This window comes from Seriola aureovittata, chromosome 6 (assembly GCF_021018895.1).
Source record: "Seriola aureovittata isolate HTS-2021-v1 ecotype China chromosome 6, ASM2101889v1, whole genome shotgun sequence".
NCBI lineage: Eukaryota > Metazoa > Chordata > Actinopteri > Carangiformes > Carangidae > Seriola > Seriola aureovittata.
The window spans coordinates 11,441,700-11,459,549 of record NC_079369.1 but is presented as its reverse complement, the minus strand read 5'-3'; the positions used below and the strand labels follow the sequence as shown (position 1 = coordinate 11,459,549).

Here is a 17,850-nt window from a genome sequence, read left to right as displayed (position 1 = left end):
CCAGCAGCATTAATCCCAGCTATTTCACATCATCAGCCCCAGTCGTAATGTTCTCCTTCTCAACTTTATGCCTACTCACACCCTGCTGCAGAAAGTTATGATTAACCTCTGAAAATGGTGAAAACGAATGATACACTAAGTATCTCCACAGCACTGCCACGATTGTGAGGGAAAATCACAATCCATGACTTCCTACTGTACTGAGTCTCTCTTTTCACTGGTTGTGTAACTTAGTCCCAATCGAAGGCACGTTCTCATGAAGCTGCAGTCAAATAAATATACTGTACCACCACATTTAATATACAGCAGGCCAACCAAATTACAAAGCAAGCACAGGTTGCCTAGTAACAGTGTCTCCAGAAAGCTTTGTTGCAACTCGATTTGCATCCAAAAAAGATAGATGGATGCCTCAAGAATATATATGCCGTCATGTTTACACACACATGCACAGATGCTCATATACTCACCTCCTCACACACATGAATATACATAGCCCCATGGTTGACACTCCTCAGATGATTCAGAATCTGTTTTCTGCTTGACTTAGTATGCAAAACAAGAACACAGGACCCTGTTTTAAAAACAATGAGCCTATCTAACATCTGGCATCGTTTTAGAGTGCCAAGAAATATTGCCTCTTCAATTATTGGCGTAGTAACACGCAGGGAGTAAAGAAATATGTCATTCAATGTGAAATGTTTGCCAAATGGACTAACTATTTGCCTTAAATGAGCTGGTCGGGATCTGTGGAGCTTGACAGCTATACGGGCATATTGGACATTTAACCTTCCTAACAGTTGACAGGATGAACGTTTGACAAGCTGAAAGAGACAACAGTGAGACAGCAAATAAAAGGGAGTGGATGTGTGTGTGTGCGTGCGTGCGTGCGTGCGCGCATCCAGGCCTTGTGAGTTTTGTCCTGTATGTTTTTGCCTTTGTCTGTGAGAGTGCTCAGAGCAATAGTGATTGGCGTGTCCTCTACGCTTGATTGATTTGAAAATATAGACAAGATGTCGCCTGTATGAAAGCTACCAATTTATAAGCCTTCATCTCGTAACTTCAGAGAGACGCCGGCGCCATCAAAATCAGAGTGGGAGTTTGTAGCTATGGTTCAGAAGTAGAAAAGCCCAGGCAAGCAAAGTGACACCTCGCTAAAGGCTTCCTGCTATCTCGGTGAAACCCTCTCCCTTGTCATTCTCCCCTTGTCTCTGACTTTGTCTCTTTACTTGTCTCTTTTTCTATTTGTCAGCCACTGTCTGTCTTTGTGTAGTGTTTGAGTCTCTCTGTTTCTCTTTGCTATACTTCTTTCTCTCTCTGTAATGCTGTGATGAAACCCGCTGGAAGTGAACTTGTCCCACAGCTCAGTGTCAAAGGAATGACCTTGATGTAGCTCACATATGGTTTGAGTTTGCTGTGTTGTTTCAATGTGTGACTCTTTGCATATTCCTTCTTGTGTGTGTGTTTGTCAGTGTCTCTGTAATCACTGAATTGTAAAACCATGTGTGAGTGCGTTATCATCTGGGAGAAGCTTCTCCATTTTTTTCCCCTCATCCCATGCAGTGATAATTCTGTTTGGGAACGACAGCACTGTACCACGTCAAGAGATGGGCAGGGGAGAGGCACAGGGAGGTACCATTTAGATAAAACAAATTGCCAGCTGCCGAGCAGGAGCAGCCACCGCTTAGATAAAAACCAAAGGGACTGTGTGCATTAGTGTGCATGTCCTGAAGATTTTGTGCTTTTTTTTTTTTTTTTTTTTTTTTTTTATATTTGTGTGCGTGACTGTGGTACCTAAAGCAGGTACAGCCCATTCCTCACCTTGCAGTCTGGGCCTTACAGGCAGTCTCTTTCCATGAGAAGTCTGAGCTATTTTCTCAGGCCTATGACTATAATGCTGTGATGGGACAAGCAGCAGTAATTAAAATCAATAGCTAGGAGTTTTCCAGTCTCTGGCAAGGTCGCACACTGCCCAGTAGAGAGAAAGAGAGAGAGAGAGAGAGAAACAGGGAGAAGTGGGATCGCATGGATGGGCAGAGCCAAACAGGGAAATATGTAAAGAGGTGGGGTGTCATCTTATTTTAATTAACCTGCACCTCAGAGGGCTGGCACCACAGTAATACACCTGTGTGTGTGTGTGTGTGTGTGTGTGTGTGTGTGTGTGTGTGTGTGTGCGTGCATGTGTGTGTGCGTGCGTGCGTGCGTGCGGGTTTGTATGAGTGTACATGCATATGTGAGTGTGTCATGTGAAGGTGTATTTTGTCCTTGCCAGTTAGTTTTATTCACAGTATGCTCTACTTTAAACTCATGTGGTCTGAATAATATTCATGCTCCGGTGTGGGAAACAAAATAAAATAATTTCCTCAAATTTTTTCCAAGATTAACCATTTTTCTTTTCTTTCTTTTTTTTTGTTTGTTTGTTTCTAATTCTTTGTCCACCTTGACAGGCTGTAAGAGCGGGCTGGTAAGCTGGCTCCTGTGGGCAGGCAGTGTGTGGTATAGCTAGCCACTGGCTGCATTAGTATTCTGCTGAGATAGCCACATGCAGATACATTCTCCTTTCTCCTACTCTGAAGGAATAATCAGCCCTGCCTTTCTCTCCCTTCTCCCCCTCTGTCTGAGTAAGGCCGGGTGATTTAGCTTTTTGTTTTACTAGGTACCTGTAGGGACATCTTCAAGTGTTTGGAAATGCATGCATGTGTGTTCGCTATGCATTTCTATGCAAGACAGTAGCCAAACCTGATGTATTAGGTGTCTGAGCCAACACATAAAACTCTCATGTGTCTCTCTCCCGTCCTCCCTCTTTAGAGGTGAGTCAGAGAAAGAAGTTCACTCTGTCAGAGTTAGCGCAGAGCAGTCTGTCCTGTTTGTTGATTATCAGGTCCTGTTCCTATCACAGCCCTGATAGCATCTTCATCTGATCTGTTGCCAGAGACGCTAGCTCACTAGCCAGCCCCACCATCACACAGCCGCTACGCTGCTAGCCGCCACCGCTTCCCGTATATCTCCGTATCAGGCCCAGATCTGCCATCGCCCTGCTCTCTCATCTTCTCCTTATCTCCTTATTCCACCTTTCTCCCTGCTCCCAACACCCCAAACCCACCAATCACTCATCGTCCTCATCTTCTTCCTCCTATTATCCACCTCTCTCAGAGCGTCTTCCAGAGCTACTGTGGCAGCGCTGTTGTTCCCCATGCTTGGTCTTCCTCACATAAACTGTCAAGGTGGAGTCAGTGAGTGACAGGACAAGACAAGAGAGATTTAGAGAAAGACAGGAAAAAGCAAAGGTGGCGAAAGGGGAAGAGGGAGAGGAGGAAAATACAGTCACTTGCATGCATACAACATCCTTCTCATGTCTCAGTGGATGAGGGCTAAACGAGGAAAGAGAGGAAGAGGAAGACAGACAGATGAAATGTGTGAAAAGAAGTTCTGTGGACTGCAACAGTCCTGTCCTGAACCCCATCGATCGCCCATGAGGTGCAAGAATCAGTCAGCTTTATATAGCCCTGGGCCCAGCAACACACACAATTCAGCACACACAAAAAAGTAGATGTGGAAGACACAAATATACATCATATTACAAACAGCATACACCCCTCAGCACAACAAGACACATGACATACTGATACACACACAGATTAGATGCTTACCCTTTCCTCACTCCATTTAATTTCTCTAAATTGCTCACACGATTACACCACAACTTGAGATATAATGAATAAAACATGAAAGTCATGTTCTAAGCCCATAAACTATTTTTGCAAACATGCAATCACATTTTCTGCTTTTCACTCAGACTGCAATTCAAAACAAATTATCCAAAAGATCACATATATTACAATAGTGCTGTAGTCCTCATAATTAAAATCTCTTGAGTTCACATGGAAAGTGGTGCCATTTAAAATGTAAAGCTGAAAACACCAGTTGGCCACGTTTAGTACAGGTACAAAAATGAACATCAGAAGGGAAAAAGAAAGAGAAAAGAGAGCAAATGAATGACATGAGCCATTTTGGTCAACTGTGACGTAGAGACATGGCTGTTGTTCTCCTTTCATTCATCAAAATTGACATTTAGGTTAATTATCATTTGATTTGAAGGATCTTTCAGCGTTATTTTCAGCCATTTTATCATTTACCGCATGTTCTTTTTGCTGATCACGTTCAATGGCAGTCAATGACAGTCCTTTCAGAACCAGAATAGTCCAACCAAATACTAAATCACCTTGAGGATACAGATGCAGTTCTGGATGGGACTGATATTTGAAACATCAAGTAATTAAGTAAAATTGCCTTTCAATTTATCAAGTTAGTCGGTAATTTTTCCCCCCTATGTAATTTAATTTCATTGTTTTGCTTTTCATATTCATTTCATTCTAAATCTATCAGTTATGTTTTGATATATTTGTGTTCCTTCGCCACCACCTTCTTTCTCTCTTAAATGATAAATGGCAACTGTGTTTTTTTGAAAAATGATGAATCACAAAGTGGTGATTAATGATCAGAAATGGTTCTGTTTGTATTAAATCACCTCTACCTTTTACCGGCATAATGTTTTGATAGTTAATCAGAAAATTGATGAGTTTGCATATAATGGGCGGATGAATGTTAAAAAAAAAAAAGAAACAAAATGTGATTTTTCCATCTGTTTGTTTTAACATTCACCCATCCATTATGTATTATATAAGAATCCTAGCGCATGATTACCAAGTGACATCCCCTTCTTTCCTTCAGTCCTTGTTCTCTTTTGCCAGCTGAACTTGTTATCTCAAAGGCAAACTGACAAGTTGATGCAACTTCATTATTATGATTTCTCAGTTCTCTGTGTAACTTATGTTTCTCTTTCTGCACCTTTCTCCTCCTCTTCCAAAGCTGCTTTGCACTCAGTGTTCCTCACATCTTTAAATGATGCATTCTTAACCCTTCTAAACCTCATGCCCTTAAATTAAAGGACCTGTCCTGTAAATGCCCTCTCTAATGTCTCTGTAATGTGTGTCTTTTGCTGTTGCAGGCAGAGGCTTCCAGCCAAAAACGTGTACTACTACCGTTGTCCTGACCACCGCCGCAACTATGTAATGTCCTTCGCCTTCTGTTTTGACCGAGAGGATGATGTATACCAATTTGCTTACTGCTACCCCTACACCTACTCCAGACTGCAGCACTATCTGGCCAGCCTGGAGCGCAGGAACCTGCCCTACCTGAAGAGGGAGCAACTGGGACTCAGTGTGGTGAGTTGGGAAGTGGAAATTGAGCAGGTGGAGATGGAGTAGGAAGTGTGGTAGTGGTTATGGATGGAGCAGAGAAGTTGAACAGTGGTGAAGATCAGGGGTGGAAGGGTTGTAAGGTGTAGTGTGTGTGTGTGTGTGTGTGTGTGTGTGTGCGTGTGCGTGTGTGCGTGCGCGTGTGCGCATGCGTGTGTGCATGCATGTGTGCATGTGTGTGCGTGCGTGCGTGTTTATGTGTGCGTCCAGAATAAGGAGACCCAGATTGGTAACTTAGGTGTGCCTGCCGGTCATAACTTCAGCCTCTCATGTTATTATTAGGATTGTTACACTCTGAGATGACGGACTATATAAGCCTCTGGGTGTGTGTGTGTGTGTGTGTGTGTGTGTGTGTGTGTGTGTGCATGCATTTTTGTGTGTGTTTGTGTGTGTAAATGGCTGTGTGTGTAATCAGCAGAGCTCTCACCTCGGCAGTAGGAGCTAGTGTATCATACACGCTGCCTCCAGTCTTGTCTGCTCTTATCAAATAATTGTAGGAGAAAAACTCATTAGAAATGCTTGAGAGATTACCACTTTTTCTTCTGTCCTCCAACATTTGTCAGGGAAAGCTTGCTGCAAGGGGGGCACCATGAAAGTACAGGTATTTGTAGGGAACACCTGACCATAAAATACAGAAAGGACTCTAAAATTTAGAAACCAAAGCATGGAAACAGCTGATGATACAGTTGAAAGAAAATTAAGGAAAATATCAAAATAAAAAAGAATGTACTGTGAGGACAGTACAGTACAGTAATAATATTACATTGAGTACTTCAGTTTCTAATAATATTACATTGAATACTTCAGTTTCTAGATCAAGACCAGGCTCTTCACTGCTAATTCAATATTGAAAAGTTATGTTGTTATATATATATTTTTTATTCGAGTTACATTTTTTAAGTTATAATCCTCTAGGTTTGAGTTGTGGTTGAGCTGGTAACATCTGTGGTTACTGGTTGTAACAGCAAGTGTGTTTTACTAAGCGTAACCAAAATTCGGTTGGAAATGATGAAAGTATCGATCACTTGGGCTGCAAACATTTCTAGCAAAAGCTACTCTGTCAGAAATACAACAGAAAGAGAGCAACTGGTATATCTGTTTACAGTGCAGCCAACCAAAACGTTCTGTGAAGATTTGTCACACTATGTTGTATTTAAATAGAGGAAAATCAATAATTGGCCTTCCATCCTTCCATCATGTTATCTGATCATGTGAAGCATTCACGGAGCAAGTACAGTAGATTTCCACATAACAACATGGCAAAATAAATTGTCGTATTTATTTAGAATATGGTCTTTGGTCTGAGTTTGTTGTATGGCTCTCCAAAGTTGTAGCCACGGCATTGTGTTGATTTACTGTCAGTACTGCCAACCTGTTTCCCACCTCTGCTGTTAATTCTTGCAACTGCACAACCTGTTGACACTAGACACCTAAATTAATAAAAATTGGCATTTATAACATCACAGCATAGTAAAATAAAAATAGAATTGGACCTATGATTCAAAGAGCAGTTAGTTATGGTTTTGTCTGTCCAGTCATTGCTGCTAACTAATATTCCCTCTCTATCTGTACTACTGTTGTGTTGTGTATTTACATAGTGTAAAGCTATAAAAAATGCTATTTTTATATATACAGTATATTTTTTGCTACTTTATTTTTAATCCATATCATTTCTCTCAGTGAGACAGAGGGGAACAGAAAGAGGACAGACTCAGTTGGTTTGGCTCACAGAGTCAGTATTAGTATTCATAGTCATAGAGCGGTTTTATGGTCATATTTTTCTCTTTATGTTCTCTGGGCCTGGGTGGCAGACAGCCCAACCCCACCCTCTCATATCTCTTTCTCTGTCTGCTCCCTCTCTTGCTGTTACCCTCTCCCCCCTGTCTATCTCATGCACATATGCAACTCCACACACACTCACACACACAGGTCAGAGGGGAAGGGATGAGAAGGGATGAGGAGAGCTTTCTGTCTGCATCAAAGTTTAAAGACAGATTGCTGCCGTTTCTGAGGCAGAGTCTTTGCAGGGACACCACAATAGCTTTAACGTTATAATGGGTACAGTTATCTCATAAGGATGGAAATAAGAGCCATTGCCATTTGCACTAGCGTTCCTCTGTCTTGCTGACTAATTTGTTTTCTCCTAGATCTGAGTGCAGCCGTTGATACTGTCGACCATGAAATCCTACTACACAGACTTGAAAACTGGGTTGGTCTCTGAGGAATGGTTCTAAGCTGGTTTATATCATGTCTGACTGGCTGAGTGTTCTTTGTTTCCCTGGATGACTTGTCCTCAGAGAAAACAGACATAATCTATGAGGTCCCACAATGTTTTTACTATAGGTCTCATCCTTTTTAGCCACGATATGCTACCACTCGACAATGTCATCAGGAAGCATAAGATTGAGTTTCGTAGTTATGGAGATGACACCCAGCTATACATTTCTGTATCACCAGATGATTTTAGCCCCATTGACAGGTTAGTGCAATGTTTATATGACATAAATGTATGGATGCCACACAACTTCCTACAGCTGAATCAAGACAAGAAAGAGATCAACTGTGTGTGTACCTTCAATCAGTATCTCTTCATACCAAGGACCAGGACTAAATCTTTGAGTTATTATTATTATTATTATTCTGACCTTAGTTTTGAAGCTCACATTAGAAATATGTCACCAAAGTGTCATTTTATCATGTTAGAAATATTGTTAAGATTAGGCCATTTCTCTCTCAGGCTGACAGAAAAACTAATTCATGCTTTTATAACATGTAGGCTTGACTATTACAATGCTCTCTTGTTTGGTCTACCTAAAAAAGCTGTTGGCTATACAACTCGTTCAGAATGCAGCAGCCCGAGTACTGATCAAGTCCAGGCAGAGAGCACATGTAGCACCTATTTTAAAGTCATTGCAGTGATTACCTATCAGTTTTAGAATTAATGGCCTGGCACCAGCATATCTCTCAGATATGCTTTTCAGAGATTTACCTTGCAGATTCCTCAGATCCTCTGCAGCTGGCCGCCTAGTCATCCCAACAATTTCAACAAAAACGCATGGCGAGTCAGCCTTTAGCCACTGTGACCCCAGTCTCTGGAACAGTTGGCCTGAGAATCTGAGGGACTCCACCTCTGTGGACATTTTTTAAAAGACGCTTCAAGACATATCTTGCTTTCATTTCAGGTGCCTCATCATTTGTTGCCCTAGTGTTAAGTCTTAATCGTTGGTCTTTTTAAAACATTTTTTTTAGTTCATTCATTTCACTGAATTTTATTTATTTCCTCTATTTTCTACTTTTACCGTTGGAATTTTTAAGGCTTGCAAAATTACATTTATTGTTGACCATTTTTGTTCTTAGCTATTTGTCTGTGCTTTGAAAGGTGTTGTATAAATAGAGTTGAGTTGAGTAGATACTGTGTAAAACGGTGGCTCTTTTTCATTTTTACCTCTTTAACTAGCTCTCCTAATCAAGGTAGTGTTTACTGATTTATAAGGCAGGTGTTTTTTATTGTCATACTCAGATTCACTAAAGCAGAGTGAATTGAATTTAATGTGTAAATTACATTGAAACAGACTGAATTCACTTCAGTTGAGTTGCATTGGGGGAAGTCTGTTTAATTGAGAGAGGCAGACAGAGGGACAGAGACAGGGAGAGAGATGTTACAGTTCTGCGGTGAATGAAAAGGGCAATCCAGGAGGATTTCAATACAATTTTCAGATCAGCCTCTCAGTTCACATATTCTTCACTTTCACTTCACCTTTCCCCTGCCAGCTGAGACTTTACAATCATAGTGCAATCCACCTGCTCAGGAAACTAAATTCCTGTCTATATGACATTTTACAGTGAATGGTAACTCCCTGATTCTCCCTATAACTTTCAGTTTTTTACTTCTTGTCATCTGGCATGATGATATCTAAGAGAAAGAGAAACAAGAATAATGATTAGTCACTGTTAGATTAGATGGAATTTCCTGATGATTCACAGCTACGCTTCTCAGAAAAGCCTGAAAGCCGTGCTAGTTTGTCCAACATAAAAATATGTCAGACAGACTTTAAAATTAGATATCTGCTAACTTCACTAAATTCAGACATAACGTATCATTCTTATCATTGGCCCTGACAACCTGCATACACATTTGCAGTCTTCTTGGACCTTCTTTCCAATATTAGAAAACCCTTTGTCAAAAATCTGGGTGTATTGTTTGAGTCTAACCTTAATTTTGAATTGCAAATTAGCAAGGTCATCCAATCTTGCCATCATCTCAATATCAAGGAATACTGACAACCTGTGTTAATTTCTTAGCTTCAAAAACATTGAATCCATTGTTCATGATTTAATTTCCTCATGTTTAGATTACAGTATTGGTCTCCTAACTGGCTAAAGTGAGAAAACAATTCACAATCTCTAAACTGACCAGAATGCAGCAGCTAAACTATTAACAAAACAACAAGCAAAAGGATCATATTAGTCCACTTTTAACACTTTACATTGGATCCTAGTTTATCAGATTTCTAAGACTTACTCATTACCTCAAAAGCACTTTGTTTCCTGGCCGGTAACTATATCACTGAATCACTATACCCTTATCTGTCAGTCTGAGGTCCTCAACAACCTGCTGGCTGTTCCTGTGTCAAAGTACACTGTAAGACTGCAGAGGACCAAGCCTTTACTCCTGGGGCACCTCAACTCCGAAACAACCTACCTGGTGTTGGAATATGTACAATACACAGTATGTTTGGGACATGTATGTTTATATTTGCTGGTGGTGATTTCCAATCATGCTTAAAATTCACAGATCCATAAAATACACACACACATACACTTGTACTGTACACACACACATACGTCACGTACAAAGGCTACTACCAGAAGAGTTTCTCTTATTCCCCAGAGGAGAGGGTTTTGAATTCTTCCTGTTCCTGCTCTGCTGGGTTCATGGCCCTGCGTCTGTTCCTCTGGTCCCTGTCTGTCTGAATATTTCCTTTTGTAGACCATCCTGACAGTATCTGAGTAAACCTCTCTCTTTCTCCCCCTGAGGCGCCCATGTCCACAGAGACACAGAAAACGAGACAACACACGTTTGACGTGCTACAATACTAACAAGCCTCTTTGAAAAGATGCCAACTGCTCCCTTCTTTCAAACTAATTCCTCATTTTTGCACGGTCCTCAAGTGTCCCCCGGCTATCTAGAATTGAAAGCAACTTATTTGCCCACCTCGCCTGTTGACAAAGCGTTTTTCTTTTCTTTTTTTTCTTTTTTCCCCACCAGTAGGCAGTGTCTGCACGAGAGTTGCGGAGACAGCAGTTTGAGTTTTTTCTTCTGCTGGCCCCCAAGGGGAGAGCAGGGCTATGACACTATTTGTCACCTCTGACACAGCACAGCCTTTGCCTGTAGACCAGATGGGAAGAAAGTGTGAATGAGAGACCTCAGGGTAGGAGAGTGGACAGGCCACTGACCAGCCTTGAGGTTCTCTGATACCTAGCCTGCATACAACTTAAGAGAGATAAGAGTCGCTTGCTATTATACCGTGATACTGTTCACATACCCACATCAAGGAAAACTATTGATTTCAGAATCACAGTTCAGAGATGTCACATCCACTGTTTTTTCTTTTGAAATCTGACAAATCAAGGCAAGATTATGATAGATCACTTGTACTGTGTTGAAGATGAGCAGTGGTCACTGTCAGCTGCAGTGACTTAACATTACTTAGACTGTTGTGATTGAATTTCAGACCTAATCCTGTCTGCTATCAGTGTTCAGGTGCCATGTCTGGGGTGTCTGCTCAGTGGGAGTGGAGTCTCGAAGAACAGGGTTTTTTGTGTGACTGGAGCAAGAGGAGGGGAGTGGAGTGGGCACTGCAGCTATATCTGCCTGGCTGCCTCTCTCTCTCTCTCCTTATCTCTGTGTTTGTACACTGTGTGCCAAGATCCAATCAATAGCCACTCCAGCCGTGGAGAGAGGAGAAGGTCAGCAGCCACACTGGAGGAGCTAGGCTAGGAAAACTGATGGAGACACAGAAAACACAGGAAACGCGCCACAGGACTAGCACATTTCCACAGGACATAACCGGATGAGATTAGGCAACATGGACCTCTCTTGTGTTAATGAGAGATCTTATGATTTGTGCCTCCTAAGCAGCACTGTAAAACGCTCCAATTAAAATGTGTTTTATTGCATTACAAAAAAGTATGTTTTGAACCCAAACTAACCCTTTGTCACGTACAGAGGTATAAAATTAAAAAGAAAAAGTGCTCTGATACCTTTGTACCTGAGAAAGAATTGATTAAGGCTTAAAAGTAGTACTTTTTCTAATATAATAAAATAGAAATTTTAAAGATAGTCTTCTACAGTTTTGCAGGTCTTTTCATGACAGAAAACACAATTACAGTTTAGGACTCAGATATATAATTAATAATTATTGAGCTGTCTAACATATTAGAGACAACACAATTCTGTCTTATGTGTGAAGCTGAGTGATTGACACCATTCATATCTTTGTAGCAATTGTTTTGCACATCATACATTGTCATCATGTAATATAACAGCATCCATTGTGACAAAGTGCCAGTTATAATTACAGTAACTAATTAATGCCAACTTTGTCTGAAAGCAGACTCTGAGAGCTGAGTTGTTGACTGTTCTGTGAATGGCTCTGTGATTGGTTTGTAATGAAGAGAGTCCTCCAACTACTGACTGCCTCCTTCAAAGGCCAGCACCTGAATAGCCAATCAGCACTTTATCATGTGGATGAGGTGATATTGAGAAGTGAAACCACATGATAGATGGGAACATCTATTTTGTGTTTCAGTAAAGAAAGGAAAGGGAAGTGGTGTGATTACTGGTAAGACACTGACAGGTTAAGTCATACAGTAAGGAAGCAACAAACTAACATATTCATAACAGTGTCAGTATTTTTCACTTCAATACCACATACAAATGAGACAGATGGAGTCAGGCAGACGATTAGAAATATTAGCAATATATTCCCCCTAACAGTTTTGTAGCTTTGTTAGCATATATTCAAGACAGACACAGGCCCTTCACTAGTCAAGCAACCTGGCACCACTCAAATAAGTAAACTGTTTTTCCTCAAGCTGAGAGGTAAACAGCTCAAGATAACAAAGTTTTTTTTATTTTTTTATTTAGTGGCAGACTGTTCATGAATGCATTAGCTGTGGCCTAAACATCAAACGAGAAAAAAGCATATTTTTAAAAAAGGAAAATGCAAAAGAAAACGACACGGCATACAGCTATATCAGCAGCAAAGCAGAAAAATAATTTTCACTCCATATTTTTTACGTCTTCAACTAAGTTCTGATGAAGTTTCCCTTTGTGTTTGTCTTCTGCTTGTTGTTAACTTTATGGGTCCTTGCGTTACCTCTTTGCCATTTTGTCTCCCTGTTTTTGCATTTGTCATAAATTCTTCTCTGTTGTCCTCAGGAAATTTTGTATTTCCCTTGGCAGCAGCTAACAGGTATCTGGATGAAACAGCTAGGCTCTTTATTGTCTAATAATATGTTAATCACTGCCTACAGCACGTCAGTGTCAGAACTGTGTGGAAATTTCTCAAAGATGGAAAGGTCATCATTATATCATTGCAGGTTTCTTGGCAACAATTCTTGTTTTCATGCTGCTTTCTATTTCACTTCATTAGTGAGTGACCCTTATTCAACGCAGACGCTTTGCAACAAACGTAGGAACCTGAGAAAAAGGTTGAGCCGTGACTGTCCTTTGTCCCAGGCAGTTGACTAAGAAGGCCGGTCCAGAGGGAGCAGAAGATAAGCAGGTTTATGATCTATGTCCTAACGTTATAGTGCTGTATGGCCTCTTATCTCCAACCAATGGTTCCCCCAGGATACTAGATGCTTTATTACACATCCCCCACCCCTGCATCTCTGCCATCTCTCTGGCTATCAAGAACACAGTAATGAGGGAGAGCTGGGGAGGATTGGGGGTGGGGGATGCATTAGGCGTGGTTGTTAATGCATAGCCTACTATGAAAGGGAGGGAATGTGGATCAGGTGTCTGTGCCAGTGGTGTGTTTAACTTTATAGTTTTATGCAGTGTGGGTCGACTGTGTGGAAAAAAATATGGGAGATAAATAAATTGAAGTATCACAGGTGAAGCTCTCTGAATGTGATGGTGAGATGTTCACGCAGCGGTGACCCCTTGTTGATCCTTATTATGATGTTGGCACAAAAGAGTTTGGGTTACTCAGACAGAGATAATATTTATTTTGGAAATTGGATCTTATTCACACCTTTATGGCTTAGCGCTCTGTGTCTCTCTGTCTCTTTTCTCTCTCTCTGTCTCTCTCATGTGCTCATCTCTCCTGTCTTTCAATGAACAGGAAATAAGCTAATGAAAGGTTCTCTGAAATGGTTGATGTCTGTGGGCCTTCAGTGCTGTGAACCACAGTTCTGTGGTTGGTGGATAGTTGATGACCCGGTTTATGAAATTAAAGAGGAAGAAGAATGTCATCTCAAACTGAGCCTATCTAGCACTCAACAGACACACGTCTCTTTCTCTCTCTCTCTCTCTCCCTCTCTACCTCTCTCTATCTCTCTACCTCTCTCTACCTCTCTTTGTCTTTTCGTGTCTCCCAGCTCTTGGGCTTCAGAAGCAAATCTATCCCCATCCTCACAGCTGCGTTATAGCCGTCTATCTGTCCTCCTGTGCCAATGGATATTTACTCTGCCGGCTTCGTAGATGACTCTCAGGATGGAGAACTGAGCAGGGAGCACTCACTCTGTCTCATTTGGGTGTCAGGACTCAGTTCCCTAGGGGGAACAAAAGAGGGAGCAAAACAGATAGCATTCAGGGCTTTTAATAAATCAGAATACACCTTTCTGACAGTGTAATTGCTTTCCATTGCCTGGCCCAAATTTACCAGCAAGCAGGAAAAAGAAGACAAAGAGGGGAGAAAACAAGAGAAAGAAAAAAGACAGGGAGAGGAGCGCAACGCAGAGCGGGCTGTACAGTAGATCATTTGTTCAGGGGAAAAGAATGAAAATTAATGAAAAGAGAGTTGCTCGCCCTCCAAAGGCAGCCAAGCTTGAAATTCACTTTGAGGGAAACTTAATTTGTTGTAAATGGGCAAAAAACATATTACTGTGCAGTGCGTAGAGGGGCTGCGCTGTGTGTCCGTCTGCTGCGTCTGTCTGTCGGCATGTGTTTGTGGCAGATGAGGACGCTATGCTCTGAATAGCTCAGCTGAGAGGAGGGAAACACAGGAGCCTGTTAATAACTCCAGTAACAGCATTCTCTTTCTACATGACTGCTCTCCAGCACTCCCTTCTAGCACGTCTGAATACAACTCCAGGATGTGGAGGAGAACTTGTCAAAAGTTACTTGCAAGGAATAAAGTTTGGCCTGTTCACTTCAGGTGTGTGTATGTTTATATGTGTGCGAGTACATACGTACATGCAGGCATCTATTGTCCTGGGTGCGCTGCTGCTGGCTTTGAAGGATTGGTTCACAGTTTTGAAGTCTGACATGTCCACATGTTCATTAGAAGAGATGTTGGTTGCAATAGTTTGCCGAAGTGGTCAGGTGTCTTGATTGAGTGAACAGTGTTGTTTAACTTCACAGTGTTGTAAAGTTAGTCAGGCAATACAGAAAGTAGTAGAGATCATCCAGTACAGGCAAGAGTAGTGATACCTGTCCACAATGGAAACTAACATGCGCGGTGAACCTATCTTCCACTTCCACCTTAATTGATGTTCACCCCGCAGGATAAAGAGGGAGAGGCTGCTTTGCATGTGGCCGTGCCGGTGTGCCGCTTGACAGTTGCAAGGGTGGGGAAACCAGTTTAAATGGAGTGCAGGTGGCAGATGAGGCGAAAGGTATGACGCTGAATCTCTGTCAGCTGATTATCAAACAGCAGCAGGTGCCAGAGATGCTGTGGCAAACTCTATTTTCATCTTTTCTCAAAGTTTTTAAGTGTTGACAATCCAGTTTCTATCTGGATTTAGCAAACACAAGACATGTAAAATTTGTTTTTATTAGTCTGTACTGTTTGTGATGTGGTTGGTACATGTGGTATATGTGTGGTTGGTCTGCTATTATGGCTTGTAAAACATATAAAATCATATATACATTTTTCAAAGTACATTTTCCATTAAACTTAAAGTAAAGATTTAGTTAAAAAAAAAATCAACCTTCAACTTGCTCTTGCTCTGTTTCTTCATTTACACTGTGATATACAACTCAGTAATGTGTGGCTGCAAGCTAATTTGTATGTTGCATGTATATTGGTTGGTATTTCTGCAGGGATAGATTAAGTTTGAATCCGAGATACAGAGGATTGATCCAACCCAATATGTTTTGTGATAAGCTGGGGCCAAAAGCCAAGGATGACTGACAGTTCAAGGTTAAACGCTATGATTGCAGACTTGCTCCAGTTTTATCCCGGCCTACAGTTATAGACTTCACCACTCAACAGTTGCGTGTGATAGGAATTCTTTATGAGGCAAATCAGATGTCATTTGACATCGAATACTTGACCCGAGCCTGTACTATGAGCTCTCAGCTTCCATTTCCTCAGTGTTCCCACAGCACAAACCCTCAAGTGGATGAGAGGGTATGATCCTCAATCTCAGTCTACAACACTCACTGATGTCCTCTCTGATACCAAAAGAGTGCAGTTTTTTAAGTGGTCTAGTATACTGTATATTGGCTACATGACTTATTTGGAGCACTTGGGCTCAAGATGTTTAATTACAGTCAAGGCAGGAAATGGCAGGGGATGTCAATAAACTGAATATTTGTAGGACAAATCAGATCTTTCATGTGGTATTTTCAGCCCTCTTCAGGCCTTTGCTGCTCTCTCCAGTCGACTAGCCTCTCACCCATCCTTGGGCAAAGGCTCTGACTCTTCACCCTCCCCAAGGCACAGCCCCACTGACTCAGGCCAGCAGCTCGGCACGCCTGGGGGGCCTGGAGACCCCCGATAACAAACAGCGCTAGCCAAGCCACTGACCTCCCCACACCTACACAGGCATTTTCCCACCGCAAACAAACACCTTCCTCTAATTCCAGGCAGGTCTTTTTTTCCCCTTTTCTTCACCGTCCCACTCCACATCTGCGCAAAATACATTTTCTCTTTTATTCTGTCCCTTTTTTTTTTTTACCCAAAGTGAGAAGAAAAAAATTAAGGAAGTGACGGGTCCCATTTTTCCACCACTTTTCTATTCTCTCTCACCTCTCATTTTCTTGCTCTCCCACTGCTGCCCAGCCCCAGCCTGTGTGTGTGTATGTGTGTGTGTGTATGTGTGTGTGCGTGCGGGTGAGTGTGCATTTCTCCCCCATGGTTGAGCGTCAGCCTAAGTGTGAGAGAGATGGATGCCAGAGTCCCTTTCTCTCTCCTAAGGCGCCATGTCTCTCCTCTCTCCTCTGCCGGGCTCGTCTGCACCTGCATATTGTGATATAGTGCCTCTGTTCAGCCAGTCGATTGCCTTTAACAGGACTGGGGCACACTGGCCAAATTGAAAGGGATTGTGGCCTGCTTTTCATCAGAGTCACAGCAGAGCAGGGTGCAGGGTCCATGGGGCACAAAGGGGCATGGAGGAGGTATGTGGGGTCTCTTTTTCTGTTGCACTTTTTTCTCTCCTGCTCGCTTTCTCTCCATCTTTTTCTGCTTCAATGTTTTATGCCATCTGATGGCTATGGAAACATTTTGCGGGAAATGAGTATTCTGTTTCCCATCAATCCATTTCTGCATTTCCATGCAGAAGTTCCCATTGATAGCGAGGGAAAAAGAAAATCAACAGCAGTCTCAAAGAAAAATGTCTTCATTTTCCTTTTGTTTGCCTCATACTTTTGAGATATGTCATATACGTGTGCCTTCTCTTTTCAAGTTTGCATCTTCAATTCTTTTTTGGGAAGACAGAATTTGAAAGGACCCATCTCTCTAATGAAAAAATCTTGTGTGTGCTTTAATGAGTAAGCAACACTTACATATACTTTCAGCTTGTTATGTCAGTGGAGTGGCAGGCAGACACTCAAATATGCAGCCATGATAGAAAAAGAATAACTGAGAAACTCCACTTGTTCCCAAACATAAATACAGATATTAGTAATAATTAAACTGATATGCTTATCATGTGAAAAACGAATGAACTAAATCTCATTGATATCATTAAGGCACTGTTCGTTAGGTGCGAAAGAGTCAATATCTGCAAGTGAAGTTCCCAGTGTATTCTGGACACATAGATTTTTCATTCCCATATTCTGACCATTATAAAAACCTCATTTTGGTTGTCATATCCCTTTCTTCTGTAGCTGTATCCTGTTACAACCTGCTGCTGTTACGGCCCAATTCCAGTGTCATCACATCAAATCACTTTCATCTAGTGTGAGCTAATTAAATCAGTGTCTAAGTTCCCCATATCATTCTGCTTCAGAAGTTAGCAGTGGCAGGTATCACACATTTGTCAGATAGCTCAAAATAATCTATTATTTCTGTCTGATCAATTGAAGTTTACTTCAGCCCAGTTGTCCATCATGAAGGAGAGAAAATGAATGCGTTAACCCCACTGTTTAGGATAATAGATCGACAATATCCAGACAGATTACTGCCGCCAGTTACAC

At 41.6% G+C, this 17,850-nt stretch overlaps 1 protein-coding gene across 3 annotated transcripts in view; it reads left to right on the top strand.

Annotated features, from left to right (window-relative positions):
* agbl4 (AGBL carboxypeptidase 4) overlaps positions 1 to 17,850 on the top strand; it is a 262,452-nt gene that overhangs the window by 134,046 nt on the left and 110,556 nt on the right. For all 3 annotated transcript variants that reach the window (XM_056379285.1, XM_056379287.1, XM_056379286.1), the window contains one exon: positions 5,006 to 5,222. In XM_056379285.1, coding sequence (XP_056235260.1) covers positions 5,006 to 5,222 — 217 coding nt within the window. The remainder of the gene's footprint in view (positions 1 to 5,005; positions 5,223 to 17,850) is intronic.